The sequence below is a fragment of the Antechinus flavipes genome, chromosome 1 (genome assembly GCF_016432865.1).
Source record: "Antechinus flavipes isolate AdamAnt ecotype Samford, QLD, Australia chromosome 1, AdamAnt_v2, whole genome shotgun sequence".
In the NCBI taxonomy this organism is placed as follows: domain Eukaryota; kingdom Metazoa; phylum Chordata; class Mammalia; order Dasyuromorphia; family Dasyuridae; genus Antechinus; species Antechinus flavipes.
This window is the reverse complement of record NC_067398.1, coordinates 652,059,726-652,076,910: the sequence shown is the minus strand read 5'-3', so window position 1 is coordinate 652,076,910 and position 17,185 is coordinate 652,059,726. Positions and strand designations below refer to the sequence as shown.

Genomic DNA, 17,185 nt, shown 5'->3' with positions numbered 1-17,185 from the left:
GATAGTTAGCATTGGCAAGTCTTGATAGCTGATAGGTGATCAATTAATGGAGTGAAGTAGAATAAAAAATTGAAGATGATTCTAAGGTTGCAAACTTAGGTAACTGGAAGGATGTAGATGTATGTCCTTGACAGATATAGTTTTTTAAAATTTTAAATTAATTATTTAAAATAACTTTTTATTGACAGAACCCATGCCAGGGTAATTTTTTTACAGCATTATCCCTTGAACTCACTTCTGTTCCGATTTTTCCCCTCCCTCCCTCCACCCCCTCCCCCAGATGGCAAGCAGTCCTTTACATATTGAATAGGTTACAGTATATCTAGATACAATATATGTGTGCAGAACCGAACAGTTTTCTTGTTGCACAAGGAGAATTGGATTCAGAAAGTATAAATAACCTGGGAAGAAAAACAAAAATGCAAGCAGTTTATATTCATTTCCCAGTGTTCTTTCTTTGGGTGTAGCTGCTTCTGTCCATCCTTGATCAATTGAAACTGAATTAGCTCTCTTTATCGAAGAGATCCACTTCCATCAGAATACATCCTCAAACAGTATTGTTGTTGAGGTATATAATGATCTCCTGGTTCTGCTCATTTCTTTTTTTTTTTTTTTTCTCATCTGAAAATACATGCAATATTCTTTTTTTTTTAAATTTAATTTTATTTAATAATAACTTTGTATTGATAGAATCCATGCCAGGATAATTTTTACACAGCATAATCCCTTGAAATCACTTATGTTTTGTTTTTTCCCCTCCCTCCCTCCTCCCCTCCCCACCCCAAGATGGCAAGCAGTCCTATATATGTTAAATATGTTGCAGTATATCCTAGATACAATACACATTTGCAGTGGTTCTGCTCATTTCATTTAGCATCAGTTCATGTAAGTATTGCCAGTCCTCTCTGTATTCATCCTGCTGGTCATTTCTTACAGAACAATAATATTCCATAACATTCACATACCACAATTTACTCAACCATTCTCCAATTGATGGACATCTTTCATTTTCCAGCTTCCAGCCACTACAAACAGGGCTGCCACAAACATTTTGGCACCTACAGGTCCCTTTCCCTTCTTTAGTATCTCTTTGGGGTATAAGCCCAATAGAAACACTGCTGGATCAAAGGGTATGCACAGTTTGATAACTTTTTGAGCATAGTTCCAAATTGCTCTCCAGAATGGCTGGACAGATATAGTTATAACAGGGTAGGTCTAGGTGCCCTGTTTGTTTTTAACTTGCCTCATGTATTCATACGAATACTTTAGAGTTGTTAAAACTCCTGACTGCTTTTTTGCCAGCTATGTATGATTCAGTACTGAGGGATCTTGGGTGCTTTGGATGTGACAAAGCAATCCTTTATTAGTCATTCAGCAGACGTACTGCTGAATCAGTGAATCTTTAAAAGGGAGGTCACCCATATTCAATTCCCTTTTCTCTTCCTATTTTTAGAATGAAGATTTTGTCAGTACAATTCAAGTCTATCCCTGGATTGAAGAAGAAGACTGAGAGTGAAGGGTTTAAGATAAGCTTGATCCAGAGTGACTAGTTATTTCTTCTGTTTTATGTTTTTTTTTTTTTTTTAATTGTTGCCTAATCACAGTTGATGCTGAACAGTGATCCTGAGATAGATGGGTCAAAATCTTTAAGACAAACTCACAAATTTGAGTTATTGGAGATTGTGTCCATTAATCAGAATCTGGTAGAAAAGGAGTTTTTGGATTAAAGAAGACAACTGCAGAGAAGAGAATGACTCCAAGCCTGGTTTGCCAGGTAGATCATCTCCCTTGAAGGATATTTCTTGAAGTCAACTGTGAGAAACCTATTTAGAAATCCTTTTGAAATACATCATTTTTAATGTTTAAACTTTGACTTCCTAGAAGAGCATAAGTGCAATTATAAGTGATTGATTTTTTAAGTCTTTTCTGTGTGTATTTGTGTGAGCTTTTTGTATCAAACATTTCTTTTGCATGTTCAAAGTAAATAATTGTTTCATAGTTGATTCATAACTACATACTGAATACAGTTCTATTCTTCCTTTTGAGAAGAGATTAGACATCAGCCAATGCAGAGTTAATGATGGCTAGCATTTTATAGCACTTTAAGAATTTTAAATGAAATGAGAGTACTAGAGGAAAAAATTGGAAAAGAAATGAGAACTATAGAAAAAAGAATTGGAAAAGGAATTAACAGCTTGGCACAAGAAATAGAAAAAATAGTGCTGAAACAACAAAATAATTGAAAATTCGAATAGACCAAATGGAAGCCAATGACTTCATGACACAACAAAAATATTAAAACTAAGTTTAAAGACTGAAAAAATAGAAGAAAATATAAGATATCTCATAGTAAAAACACCTGATCTGGAAAACAGATTGAAAAATAATTTGGGTCATTGGACTATCTGAATGTCATTGCCAAAAAAACAGCCTAGATGCAAGAAATCTTAAAAGAAAATTGCCCAAATTTCTTAGAACTAGAAAGCAAAGTAGAACTAGAATCATTGTTCACTTCCTGAAAGAAATCCCCCAAATAAAAATTCCTAAGAACATCATAGCAGAGTTAAATTTCTAAGTCAAAGAAAATATTGCAAGTATCCAGAAAGAATTAAAGTCATCAACAGGAAATATAAAAAAGTAAACATGATTGGATAATGATAGAGGACTAGATAAATATTATATTGCTTACCTTTAAATATGGGGAGAATTGATTAATGTATCCCTCTGAACACTAATACCATCAGAAGCTATGAAAGGCTTTAATTAGGTAAATCCTGGTAATATTTTTGTTATGTGGTGATGATTTTAAGAGAAGAATGGAAGTATAGGGGGAAGAGGAAGGTTAGGGAAAATTAGGCCATATAATCAGGATTTATAATTTGACATCTATACAAAGAGAGGGAGAAGACAGAACATTTGACACTTAAACCTCACTCTCATTTGAAATAGTCAAGGGAAGGAAGAATATATACACACAAATGGGTACAGAGATATATTTCACTCAAAAAAAGAATTAGAAAGGAAGAAGGAAAATAAAATTAGAAATTAGAAAGAATGTATGTTAAAGGAAGAATTAGTCCTAAGCAAAACAAACTCTGACAAAGAAAGACCAAAATTTTTTGTCACTCTTTTTGATACATCAAAGAATGGTAATTTAAGAGGGTGGCCACAAATTGAAGAATGGCTGGGTAAGTTATAGTGTATAAATGTAACAAGATACTATTGTATTGTAAGAAATGATGGAGTGGTTGAAATCTGGGAAAACTTGTATGAATAATTTTTACAATAAATATATGGTAAAGACAAACAATTTTTGAAAGAATTATGAATTCTTACATAATGACCAACCATGATTCCAGAGAGCTAATGATGAAATATATTCTACCTATTTCCTGATAAAGAGATGAAGGATTCAGGGTGCATAATGAGACAATTTTTTTTTTTTGGATGTTATGTGGACACTTGGTTTGATTGGCTACATATAAACATACATACATGTATATATTTTGTTTTCATTTGGTAAAGACATTAGCAAGGAGGATGAGAAGGCAAATTTTTGCTGATTGAAACAAATAAAATATAATTTTAAAATATTATGCTTATTTTTAATTTTTATTTTTAGTTCCAAATTCTTTCCTTCCTTCTACCCTATTCCTATTCATTGAGTTGGTAAGAAATGTGATATCCACTTTAGATATAAATTTATACAAATCAATTCCACATTAGGTATGGTGGAAAAAGGCAAGAAAAATAAAGAAAATGGGAAAAATATGCTTCAATATGTGCTCAGAGGTCATCAGTTTTCTCTCAGAGGTGGATAGTGTTTTTCTTATTGAGTTCTTTAGAATTGTTTTGAATCATTTTATTGATCAGAGTGGCTAAGACTTCTATAGTTGATTATTGTTACAATATTGCTGTTATTTTATATAATGGTTCTCATAGTTCTGCTAACTTCCACTTTGTATCAGCTCATATAAATCTACCCAGGTTTTTCTGAAACTAGCCCCCTCATTATTTCTTCTTAAGCAGTAGTAACAACTTGTTAGCCATTTCCCAACTTATGAACATTTTCTCAATTTCCAACTCTTTGTTACTGCAATTATTATAAATATTTTTGGTACATGTAAGTCCTTTGCCTTTGTCCCCTTTGGGACATATACTTAGTAGTAGTATTGCTTGGTTAAAGAGAGGCATGGATTTATAACACTTTGGGCATAATTCCAAATTGTTCTCTAAAATGATTGTAGTTCACAATTCTACCAATAGTACATTAATGTCCCTATTTTCCCACATTTCCTTCAGTTTTTTTTTTTTTTTGGTCAGAGTTATTTTAATGTGCATTCATCTAATTACTAGTGATTTACAGCATTTTTTATATGACTACTAATAGCTTTGATTTCTTTGCCTGAAAACTGCCTGTTCATTCATTGGACCATTTATAAATTTTTATCAATTCTTATTTTTTCTATAAATTTGGCTCAGTTTTCTATATATTTGAGAAATTAAGCCCACATCAAAGAAATTTGCTGTAACTCCCTTCTCCAGTTTTTTGCATTACTTCTAATTTTGACTGCATTTTTTTTTTTTTGTGGAAATCCTCTTAAATTTAATGTAATTAAAACTATTCATTTTATCTCCTATGATTTTCTATCTTTTGTTTGGTCATGAACTCTTCCATTTTTCATATATCTGACAAATAATTTTTCCATGTTCCTCTAATTTGTGTTATTATTCTTTATCTCTAAATCATATACCCACTTGAGGTTATTTTGGTATACAGTGTAAGATGTTGGTCTATGGCTAGTTTCTGCCATATTGCTTGCAGTTTTCTCAGCAGTTTTTTTTTTTTGATTGAATAATGAGTTTTTGAGTTGTGAATTTATTCAACCATTCTGGAGAGCAATTTGGAACTGTGCCCAAAGGGCTATCAAACTGTGCATAATCTTTGATCCAGAAATGTTTCTACTGAGTCTGTATGCCAAAGAGGTAATAAAAAATGAAAAAGAACCCACATGTACAAAAATGTTTGTAGTAGCCCTGTTTGTAGTGGCAAGGAACTGGAAACTGAGTGGATTCCCATCAGTTGGAGATTGGCTGAATCAATTCTGGTATATAAATGTTATGGAATATTATTGTTCTATAAGAAACAATCATCTGGATGATTTCAGAAAGGCCTGGAGAGATTTACATGAACTCTTGCTAAGTGAAGTGAATAGAGCCAAGAGAACATTGAATACAGCAACAGCAAGATTATGTGATGATAATTGTGATGGATTTGTTTCTCTTTTTAACAATGAGGTGATTCAGGCCAATTGCAATAGACTTGGAATATAGGATCATCTGCACCTAGAGGGAGGATTATGGGGATTGAATGTGGGTCACAACATAGTATTTTCACCTTTTTTTGTTGTTATTTGCCTGTTTGTTTTTTCTTTATTTCTCATTTTTTTCCACTTTTGATCTGATTTTTCTTGTGCAGCAAGATAAATGTGGAAGTATGTTTAGAAGAATTGCATATGTTTAACCTATATTGGATTACTTGCCCATTTAGGGTAGGGGAAAGTTGGGGAAGGAGAGAGAAAAATTTGGAATACAAGTTTTTGTAAGGGTGAATGTTGAAAATTATCTTTGCATGTATTTTGAACAATAAAAAAACTATTTCAAAAAATTTTAAAAACTCATTGGCTGGGATCTTTGAGTTTATAAAAAACTAGGTTATTATCATTTTTTCCCCTATACATTGTGTACCTAATATACTTCATTGATATCACTTTATTTCTTATCTAGTACTAGATTATTCTGATGTTTACTATTTTGTAAGTATGTTTTCAAAATCTGATAGTTCTAGGCCACCTTCTTTCATCTTTAAGCCTCATTTCCCCCCTTGATTTTCTTGTTCTTCCAGAGGAAATTTGTTAGGATTTTTTTCCAGCTCTATAAAATAATTCTTTGTAATTTGATCAGTGTGACACTGAATAAGTACATTAATTTAGGTAATGCTGTCATTTTTATTGCATTGGCTCAGCTTGAGACTTCCAGTGCTGAGAGGGAAAATCTTTGATCTTCTTTGACCACCCAACCCATGTCCAGCCTCCTCTTGTCTGTCTTCTATCCATCACCGATGTTACAGGTTACAATGTTTCTGTCCCCAGTCCTAGAATGTTGCTTTTCCTCTCTTATCTGTGTCTGCACCTAGTTTTCTTCCTTTTAGTTTTAAGCAACCCCCATGTGCCTGTCCCATCCCTATGTTTCTCCTCCTACTTTCACATTGCATAAAAATCACTTTACATAAAGATCAGCTCAGTGGTAAAATTATATAAAGTGAGTACTATCTAAAGTAAGCTTCTATTATGAATTAACTAGGTGGCACAGTAGATAGAGTGTGGGGCTTGGAATCAGGAAGATTCATCTTTGCTTGGTATGCTTGTTAGCTATGTGATCCTAGGCAAGTCACTTAGTCCTATTTGCCTCAGTTTCCTCATCTGTAAAATGAATTGAAGAAGTTCACAGCAAACTTCTTCTGTGTCTTTGCCAAGAAAACCCCAAATGGAATCACAAAGTCAGGCAACTCAACAACTACAACAAAATGTTCTAGGTGCTGAAAATATAAACAAAGAGTAAGGTGATTCCCACCTACCCTAAAGGAGCTTATCTTCTGTTAAGTGTTATATTGTGAACTCATGGATTAATAAATATAGGATGCTGTTAAAAAAAAGGAAAAATTGATTGGGCAAGGGCATAAAACCTGAGGGAATCAAAAAAAGGTCACTTGAAAGAGATGTCTCTTGAGTTGAGCATTAAAAAGACTGGGGAATTCCAAAAAATGGTGGTGTGGAGGAAGATCTTCCAGAAGTGGGAACTCTCTAGTATAAAAGCAGAGGGGGAAAAGAAAAGGAGGAAGATAGAATGTTATGTGTGGGGAACAGTACCTCAGTGGGTTTTATTGGAGTATAGTATACAGGAGGAGGAGTAATGTGTAATCAACCTGAAAAATTAGATTGGAGCCACATTGTGAAGAACTCAATTGCTTTAAAAAAAAGTGTTTGAAGTAAATCCCAATGTGATAAAATCGCATCTCTTTAATTGTTGATCTATGTGATTCATATAAACTATGGGAGAAGCAACATGATGTAATGGATAGAATATTGAACTTGGAGTCAAGAAAACCTGTCTTTGAATTGTGTGTTGTACAATAGTTGTATGTACAGATTTCTGCTGATAAATATTTAAGAATCAGCTTTCTGTAAACACAGACATTATTGACATTTTCCTCATAACTTTCTTATGAATATACTAATCAGGTTCTGATTTATAGAATTTGCCAACTTCCAAAATATAAATGCCTACACTGAAAATTTAGCAATCTACTCTTTATACAAGCTGGCTCCAGTATATCCCATGTGGAACTCTGGGCAATCAGTTAACTTTTTTGAACCTAGTTATCTCATTTTAAAAATGAAAGGTTTGAACCAGAAGACTCTGAATGTCCCGTCCAGTTCTAAATCTATGATCCTATTTTCCTGTGGTCTTTGAATGAGTACACTAAACCATGTAAACCCTAGAAAGCAGGGTTACTGACTCATATGACTTTAGAGGATTGCTCAGAAGAGGATCCAAATCCACATTTTCTTGATCCCAAATCTAGTTTGGGCATTAAATCTGGAAAACACATAAGAAAAAGAATGAGAATTCTTGATCTCAAGGAATTTATAATCTAGTGGGAGAAAGCAACACAAAATGAAAGTGAAAAACTGGGTGTGACCGTGAAGAACCTGGCACATTATGTTCCTTGGGGTTCAAAACAAGGGAGAGATGCATATATAAGGTAGAAAGCGACCTGAAGAATTTAGATCCAACTTTCATTTTTTTAAAAATAAAGCTTTTTATTTTCAAAACATATGCATGGCTAGTTTAACAACATTGATCCTTGCATAGCCTTGTGTTTCAGACTTTCTCCTCCTTCCCTCAACCTCTTCCCCTAGATGGCAAGCGATTCAATATATGTTAAACATGTTAAAATATATGTTAAATCCAATATGCATAAACATATTTATACAATTCTCTTGCTACACAAGAGAAATCAGATAAAAAAAAGAAAGTAAATGAGTAAGAAAACAAAATGCAAGTGAACAACATAAGAGTGAAAATGTTATGTTGTGACACACACTCAGTTCCCTCAGTTCTCTCTCTGGGTGCAGATGGCTCTCTTCATTGTAAGATCATTGGAACGGGCATCAATCATCTCATTGTTGGAAAGAGTCACACTCATCAGAATTGATTATCATACAATAATGATGTTGTTGTGTACAATGATCTCCTGGTTCTACTCATTTCATTTAGCATCAGTTCATGTAGGTCTTTCCAGGCATTTCTATATTCATCCTGCTGATCATTTCTTACAGAACAATAATATTCCATGGCATTCATAAACCATAACTTATTAGCCATTCTCCAACGGATGGACATCCACTCAATTTCCACTTTCTTACCACTACAAAAAGGGCTGCCACAAACATTTTTGCACATGTGGGTCCCTTTCCCTCCTTTAAGATCTCTTTGGGATTTAGAAGCACTGCAGTGTCAAAGGGTATGTACAGTTCGATAACTTTTTGAACATAGTTCCAAATTGCTCCTCAGAATGGTGATCCAACCTTCTTTAAAGAAAAGTTTTGAGAAGAATTTAATGCTCTACCCTTCAATACTCCAAACTGAAGATAGAGGAGCTGAAGGAATTGAGAAGGTATCTTGCTTCTTTCCCCTATACTTTCCTCCCTTTCCTACTCTCTTCTTTACTACTTTTCTGGTCTCTGTGGAGAATGGGCTCAGAGTTCATACTCTTTCAAAATATCAGTAGTCCCAAGTTTATATCCAAATGCAACATTGTTTTTTAAAAAAATTTTAATAGCTTTTTATTTACAAGTTATATGCATGGGTAATTTTACAGCATTGACAATTGCCAAACCTTTTGTTCCAATTTTTCCCTTCTTCCCCCTACCTCCTCCCCCAGATGGCAGGATGACCAATACATGTTAAATATATTAAAGTATAAATTAAATACAATATTAGTATCCATGTCCAAACCGTTATTTTGTTGTACGAAAAGAATTGGACTCTGAAATATTATTCAATTAGCCTGTGAAGGAAATCAAACATGCAGGTGGACAAAAATAGAGGGATTGGGAATTCAATGTAATGGTTCTTAGTCATCTCCCAGAGTTTGTTCGCTGAGTGTAGCTGGTTCAGTTCATTACTGCTCTGTTGGAACTGATTTGGTTCATCTCATTGCTAAAGAGAGCCACGCCCATCAGAATTGATCCTCATATAGTATTATTGTTGAAGTATATAATGATCTCCTGGTCCTGCTCATTTCACTCAGCATCAGTTCCTGTCTCTCCAGACCTTTCTGAAATCATCCTGTTGGTCATTTCTTACAGAACAATAATATTCCATAATATTTACATACCACAATTTATTCAGCCATTCTCCAATTGATGAGCATCCACTCAGTTTCCAGTTTCTGGCCACTACAAACAGGGCTGCCACAAACATTTTGGCACATACAGGTCCCTTTCCCTCCTTTAAGATCTCTTTGGGATATAAGCCCAGTAGAAATACTGCTGGATTAAAGGGTATGCACAGTTTGATAACTTTTTGAGCATATTTCCAAATTACTCTTCAGAATGGCAAATGCAACATTGTTGTTAGACAAGATCTTACCTCTGTCCCTGAGGTACTGGGTTCCAAAGGCTACTTCTTACTCTTTATAACTCTGATGCTGGGCTAGCTAACAAAACTGGGGCAGGGCTCTAGTCTTTGACCTCCATCTCTGGTTGCTTTCACTTACAGTGAGAGAATAAGCATCAAGGCAAATAACTGAGGCCCACACTCATGTCATATGCTAATCTCAGGAAGGGCCTGAAGCCTCTACTTTTACACTATCATTTCTCTTCTTTCTTCTTTTCTTGACCACTAGGTAGGAAGAAGTCAAATCATGGGAAAGGACAGCTTATGGTCAAACAATATTTTTAAAATGTGTCCTATGTAGCTATGTAGGCAATCAAAGAGTCTCCTTTTCACCAAACAGTTAATTCAATGGAACAAGCTACAGAATGTATGTGTATCCTCCCAATTCCACATGGGGATTGCGTTTGCTGAGTACTCTGTACTCAGCTGGATTCATGGGTCAATCATCCACTACACTAGTTTTCAGAAAGTCTGTTTTTTGAATAAGGTTTATTATTTTCTCTTCTAAGCTATTTATTCTCCTAACTTTTCTATTGAGAGTTTATGCACGTCACTTCATACTTCATAGTACTTATGAACAATTCATTTTTTTCTTCAGTTCTCTGTGGAAGTTGTTACTAAGCCACCCTTTTCTTTTGGGAGATATGTAGTTTCACAATAATTTTTAATAGTGGTTGTTTTCTTTGGTTAACTCATCTAAGTTTAGTACCTGAATTTTTACTAGGGCTAAGGCCAATCTTCACTCCCCTCTTCTGCCCTCAACTTCCCTCCTGTACTTTGGATGGGGTTGCCAACTCTGTTTGGTTTCACCTTGGATCAACTGGGTTTCTGTCTTAACTTTCACATAGTGGTAGGTATGAATCCCTCACAATCTTTGAAGTTCAGAGTACTAGATACTACTAGTCATTTTAGAACAAGATGCTCAAAACTCTGGTATGTTTGGAACTGGCTGAACCACACTTGCACTGGCTTTATCTGCTTTCTGGGGACTTTCAAGGAAATTTTCTGTGGATTTACAACTTTCCTAGGGATTTTTCATGGTAGCCTGCCATTCTTGATGCCTCTGGACAGAAAGCTATCACCAATATTTTTTCTTACAGCTTTAAAAATGTGTTATCTGACATACTGATCTATGCTTTCCCCACTTCCTTCCTTTCTCCTACAGATTTGTTTGCTGCTGTGTTGCCCAGGTACTTCTGTATACCGCACACAGTGCATGAATAGGTAGATACTCTGGGCAGTTTTTCTGTCAATCACTATTGAAAAATGGTGAAAAATTGAAATTGTGAGATTACAGTATTGTTTGCTTACACTGGGCCTGGCTTTGATAGGAATCCCCTTTCTAATTGCCCTTGAGTTTCTGACTGACTTTTTGTATACTTCTAAGGTGGAAGAAATCATTTACTGTAGTTTTTCATTGAATTTCTTGATCATTATTTGGTCTGGTATAAATTTGAGTGTGTGTGTATGTGTGTGTGTGTGTGTGTGTGTGTGTGTGTGTGTGTTCTCGTGAGCACATGTTGTAAATACAGAGTATCTCAGCAAATTATCTCTATTCAAACACCTTTTAAACAGAATTTGGCTAGACTAATATAAATGGACATTTACCATATAATCATAAAATAGTTCTGGGTTTCAGGGTTCCCCAGTTTTTATCTCTAAAATTCTCCTGTGGGTATTATGCAATTAAGGAGCCACACACATGCTGAAAAGTCTGAATTAATAAAATCTTAAATATAAAATAGGGGCTTAAAATTCCTACTATAAGTTTTTAGAAGAATGATATATAGAACAAGTTATGAAACAGTAAGCAAACAGTCATTTAACTTTCATCTCAAGTCTCTGTGGTACCAATAAGTCCTGCAAGGTTCATATTTTCTAGTGAGCCAGGTCAGGAGATAGACATGTCCTTCTGTGAAGATTATCTTCAAGTAAAAAGTAGTTTCAGTTTTTATTCAGTTCTAATTGAGGGAAAGGACCAGGTGCTCCCACCCTAGTGAAGTGACAAAGTAACTTCTAAGCCTGGAAATATCTAACTCATAATCACTATTTGATCATCTATGTTCGCAAAAAGAAACAAAACAGAAGAATAAACCAGAGGCAAAAAACTCAGACTAATCTAGTCAGCATATGTGTTCAAAGTCACCCAAACTGATAGTATAAGAGGCAGAGATGAGGAGGGAATGAATTTCAGGCATGGGGGATAGCCAGAGAATATGTCTAGAGTATGGAGATGAGAATGTCTTGTTGAAGGAAGAGCTAGAAAGGCCAGTATCATTAGATCACAGAATACATGGGAGGATGTAAGATGTAAGAAGACTAAATAGGAAAAGAGCTATTCCAGGTTATGAAAGGCTTTGATACCAAAGAGAGGAGCTAATTTGGGAGTTACAGAGAGCCACTGGAGTCTTTTAAGTAGGAGGGATGACATGATCAGACCTGCATTTTAGAAAGATAACTTTGGCAGCGGGCATAGAGGAGGGCCTGGAGTGGGAGATACTTGTGGCAGGGAGACACACCTGCAGGCTTTTGCAATCTAGGCATGAGGTGGTGAGGGTTCTGTATCAAGGAGGTGGCAGTATCAGGGGCAGAAGAGAACATATACAGTAAGAGATGTTATGAAGGAAGAGTGAAGAGGAGGAAAGGTTCCACAGATATACTAAATAGAAACCTCTGGTTCTGTGTCATTTATTAAGGGATTTTCTGTATTATATCTATCTCTCTTTTCTATCTATCTATCCATCTTATCTATCTATCTATTTGTCATCTATCTTTATATCTACCACCTATCTGTCTCTACATATATAAAATATATTTATGTTTAGATAATTTTTTGTTTAGAATAGATTTTTTTATTAAAGCTTTTATTTTCAAACATATGCATGGATAATTTTTCAACATTGACCCTTGCAAAACCTTGTGTTCCAAATCTCCCCCTCCTCCCATTTCCTCCCCTAGGTGGCGAGTAATCCAATATGTTAAACATGTGCAGTTCTTCTATATGTATTTCTATAATTGATAATTAATTTCTAAAGTGTACCAATTCTTTTTTCCTTTAAAGGTTTTTTTTTTTTTTTGGTTTGTTTGTTTTAAGAGGTTGAAGGTAGGTGGAAAGGGATTATTCAATAATGACTGCCTTATTTGGAATTCAAACTTCATTTTTCTTTAGTTTGATTTTTGCACTTGGATCAATCTCTGGAGCAACCCCCAGTGGTTTGCTTTCTAGATTGAGCTCCAGTGATTCAATTACTGATGCCTAAGGTTAGGCATGTCCTTGCTCTGAAAAGTGCTTATGCAAACATTGTTAGTTCTCTTTGCAGAAGAATTGTGCCACGGATGAAATGAAGGTCAGTGAGCAATGAGCAGTAATCTTTGCTAGTTGTAGAATTCAAATCCAGTTTGTTCCTGTTGTTATGATGGAGAGTTGGATAACACACACAACTTGACCTCATGGAACTGTTGAGACAGGTGATGATGGAACTTAACATATTTGCAAAGGGAAGAAGGGTCATGTATATCCCAAAGTAGGATAGTCTAGTTTTCTTTTATTGTGCTGCAGCCAAGAGCTTTTGAATCTCCTTTAGCATCCAGGATATTGCCAGAGTCACAACAATCAGTTCTGAGTATGTAAAGGGGGAAACAGAAAAAGAAAGAGAGAGAGAGAGAGAGAGAGAGAGAGAGAGAGAGAGAGAGAGAGAGAGAGAGAGAGAGAGAGAGAGAGAGAGAGAGAACAGAGACAGAGAAGAGACACAGAGGCACACAGACATGGAGAAAGACAGAGAGATAAAGGCTAAAAGATAGAGACACACAAAGAGGCAGAGAGTCAGATAGAGAGACACAGAGAAAACCAAAGATAAAGAGTTAAAGACAGAGAAAGAGAGAAGGACATATAAAAACATCAAAATATATTTAGTCTCTTGGTCCTGCACTTACTAGCTAGGAAATAGTACTAATTTTTGAAGTTTCTATTTGATAGCTTTTTTTTTTGCCACTAGCAAAAAGAAATTAACATGATTTCAAGACCAATGTAATTGATTGTAGTTAAAAAATTGTATATATAGGTGGGTTTTTAAAAATGGTCCTCCTAGGACCCCTCTGTTCCTGTTTTGTTTCATGATTTCCCTCTGGGATTCCTGCCCTTTTATTCTTCCAAATGAATTTTTTTTGTTTAGTTCTCTAAAATGACACTTTTATAGTTTAATGAGTATGGCACTAAAATTGTAAATTAGTTCCAGGTAGAAATGCCAGACTTAGTTGCTTAGCATACTTATGGATGTTGGCCTGTGCCTTGAACATGCCTTAAACTATAGGAAGGATGCTGCAGGTCCTGTAATGGCAACTGGATGAGGTTGTTCAAATGCGACTGGAGCCGGGAGTCAGCCACACAGTCACTGTTATGTTGGGCAAGTCCCTTCTCCTCAGAATTACTTCTGTCCTCCTCTCATGCACCACCCTGTCTTCTCTGCCCCAGTGTGGGGGATGGGCTGCTGATATTACTGCTCTCAGCTGCCTTTTTAAAGACTGCTCTGTCTGGGCTGACCACATAAAGATGCAGACATAATCAACCCTAGATCACAACTGCCTGGATCTAACGATACCCCTTGAAACTTGTTCTACAACCATCCGTGATCTGTAAAATGTTTATCAGGAGCTCTAATAGTCTTACCAGGGTCTATCTTTTGGGACTATTCTTCTGTATTATTTCAGGTATTTCTGTCCTTATCCCCTTCCTCCTCTCTTCCTGGACTTGTGTGCACAACTATCCCTCCAATTAGCCTCCAGATATTTCCCTTCTATTCTGTTCACTGTTCTTTCTCCAATGAACTGGTTATGTGGCTGAGAGTCTCTTTACTCAGTTACTTGGGTTTTTCTCCTAAGGAATCTGGGTGTGAGCCTCAGCCTTTCACTAGCTTTCAGATTTCTCTGTCCTGGTCTTGACCTTCTCTTTCCATGTGTCCTCTGCAGGGTCTTGGGCCCAGGTACAGCTGGTGGAGACAGGCGGCAAACTGACTCATGAGGGTCAGAACTTGACCCTGACCTGTACAGCCTCAGGACTCCGCTTTAAGGACTTTTCCTTTTCCTGGCACTGGAGCCCACTTGGAGGCACCAAGGAGTTTGTGGCCAGTATCACTGCTGGGTTAGGTAACAAAAAGGAATACAAGAAGAGCATTCAAGATAGAGCCTTCATTTTCAGGAACAATGAGGCTGGTACAGTCTCGCTGACTCTGAACCATCTGCAGAAGGAGGACTCAGGCATTTACTACTGTGCAAGACTCACCATGTTTATGCCCAGGTATAGGCTCTGACATAAAACCTATACTGCCTAAGGTAGAATCAGCACTGGAGCTGAGAAGACAGCTACTGCCTAACCTATGAATACAGGCATGGGAAACTTCTTAGAAGCAGTCCTCTTAATGTTCCTCTGCATGTGTATCTGTGTGTGTATAGATTGGGGCAAAAACAAGCTGTGTCTATTTGTATTTCAAGTTGAAAAAAGAGCTTTTCTCCCGGTCTTAGCTACCTCTCCATACTTCTAGTGGCTCTAGTTTATTTCCTTGTTCTCATTTGATTCTCCTCCTCCCCCCGCCCTTATCTACCAATCTCAGGCTGATGCCATGTTGGTTAGTCTTGATTAAGTTGATTTTGGCAAAGAAGTCACTTTGGCTTTTCCAAAGGGCCTACAAATAAATTTCAGAAGATGCTAAATCAGGGCCAGAGCCCTTGTTTCTGAAAAATCTACTGTAGTAGAATATATGAGGAGTTGGGGAGGTGGTACAAAGGATAGAGTGTTGGTCCTGAAGTCAGGAAGACTCAACTTCATGAGTTCAAATCTGGCTTCAGATAGTTACTATCTGTGTGACCTTGGGGAAGTTGTTCAACCCTGTTTGCCTCAGTTTCCTTATCTGTAAAATGAGAGGGAGAGGAAATGACAATTTACTTGAGTTTCTTTGCCAAAATGGCAAATGGGGGTCATTAAAAGTCCGACATGACTCAACAACAACAACAATAACAGTAACAATCAGAAAGCCAGTGAACCAGGAAGGCAACTCTCAATATATTCATCTCTTTGGACTTGTAACATGAGCTGATTATGGGTTCTAACATTATCATATACAAGTATCAGTTTTCAAGAGAATTCACATACAAAACTTCTAGATACTAAAAACAGCCTTAAATTCTCTTTGTCTGGAATGAGTTAGGCACTTCCTTAACCCTGTAAGCATCAATACACAGGGTGTTATACCGTTTTCCCCCGATAATAAGACACTGTCTTATTAATGGTTTTGGACAGAAAAACGCCAGAGGGCTTATTTTCAGGGGAGGGCTTATTTTAATGAATATTGACAGCAATTTTAATAAACAGGTAAACGTGAACAAAAAAAAGTACCTTTATTCAATAATGATCATATCATCTTTTTCAACAACATTGTCATAAGTGTCCATACCCTGAATTCCATCCTGGATGTCTTAAGCCTCTATTTCCTTCAGAAGAAGTGGACCCAATCTGTCATGTCCAGCAATATAGCTCTCTTTAAATGAACATGTCTTGTCCAGGTAACCTGCTCGTAGTGCCTTGGTGACACAGCTGTCAGTAATTTTATCCCATGACTTCTTCATCCAAGTCACAACTTCTTGCAGACAGGGCTTCACAAAGTTTCCACCCTGATTTCTTTTCTATTTTCAATGTAGTCATTGACTTCCATGCGCAAATGGTTCTTGAATGGCTTGTTTATTGCAATATCAAGGGTCTGGAGATAGGCAGTCATTCCTGCAGGAATCATTACTTGATCTATTCTTCTCTCTGCAAGGAAGTTCTTCATTTCTTTAGTGCGGTGAGTGCTGGCTGAGTTCTTCTTTTATCCTCCATCATGCCCCCTGAGTTCTTCTTTTATCCTCCATCATGCCCCTTTTTTCCTCCATCATGCCCCCTCACTCCCGCTTACATACTGGGTTTTTATGTTGTCCTGCCTCAGCTCTCCTCCACAACACTGCTCTCAATGGCTCCAGCAAACAAATCACTGGGGAAGAATAGGATGACGCACTCACTGCTGTAGCTCTGATTGGATGCAGCTTGGAGTGTGGCGTGTGTTTCACCTGGGGGGGGGGGGAACGGTGCATACAGAGGGTACCGTAATGTAGCGTATAGCGCAGGGGATCACCTTCACTACAGTAGCAATCTAAATAGGGCTTATTTTCGGGGGAGGGCTTATTTTAGAGGAATCTTACACAGTAAGGGGAGGGCTTATTTTTGGGATAGGTCTTATTATTGGGGAAACACGGTAGGATGTTAAAGATCCCTTCTCAAGGATCCATGAGAGAACTCTCACATGCTTATTGTCATAGATGCCATCCCAGCAATAATAGTGCCTAGAAATCAAGCATACTTCCAGGTAGCTTACTAGTTTCTGAAGTGTATGTCCTATATTAAGAAAAGCAACAT

General features: G+C 36.6%; 1 protein-coding gene and 1 pseudogene across 1 annotated transcript in view; one reads left to right on the top strand and one right to left on the bottom strand.

Annotated features, from left to right (window-relative positions):
- The window catches only part of LOC127544676 (ribonucleoside-diphosphate reductase subunit M2-like), a 681,272-nt pseudogene that overhangs the window by 625,821 nt on the left and 38,266 nt on the right, over nt 1–17,185 (bottom strand).
- The window catches only part of LOC127544692 (immunoglobulin gamma-1 heavy chain-like), a 29,163-nt gene continuing 25,453 nt past the window's right edge, over nt 13,476–17,185 (top strand). Inside the window, exons 1-3 of the mRNA XM_051971457.1 lie at nt 13,476–14,451; nt 14,710–15,037; nt 15,506–15,513. Coding sequence (XP_051827417.1) covers nt 14,382–14,451; nt 14,710–15,037; nt 15,506–15,513 — 406 coding nt within the window. The 5' untranslated portion in view covers nt 13,476–14,381. The remainder of the gene's footprint in view (nt 14,452–14,709; nt 15,038–15,505; nt 15,514–17,185) is intronic.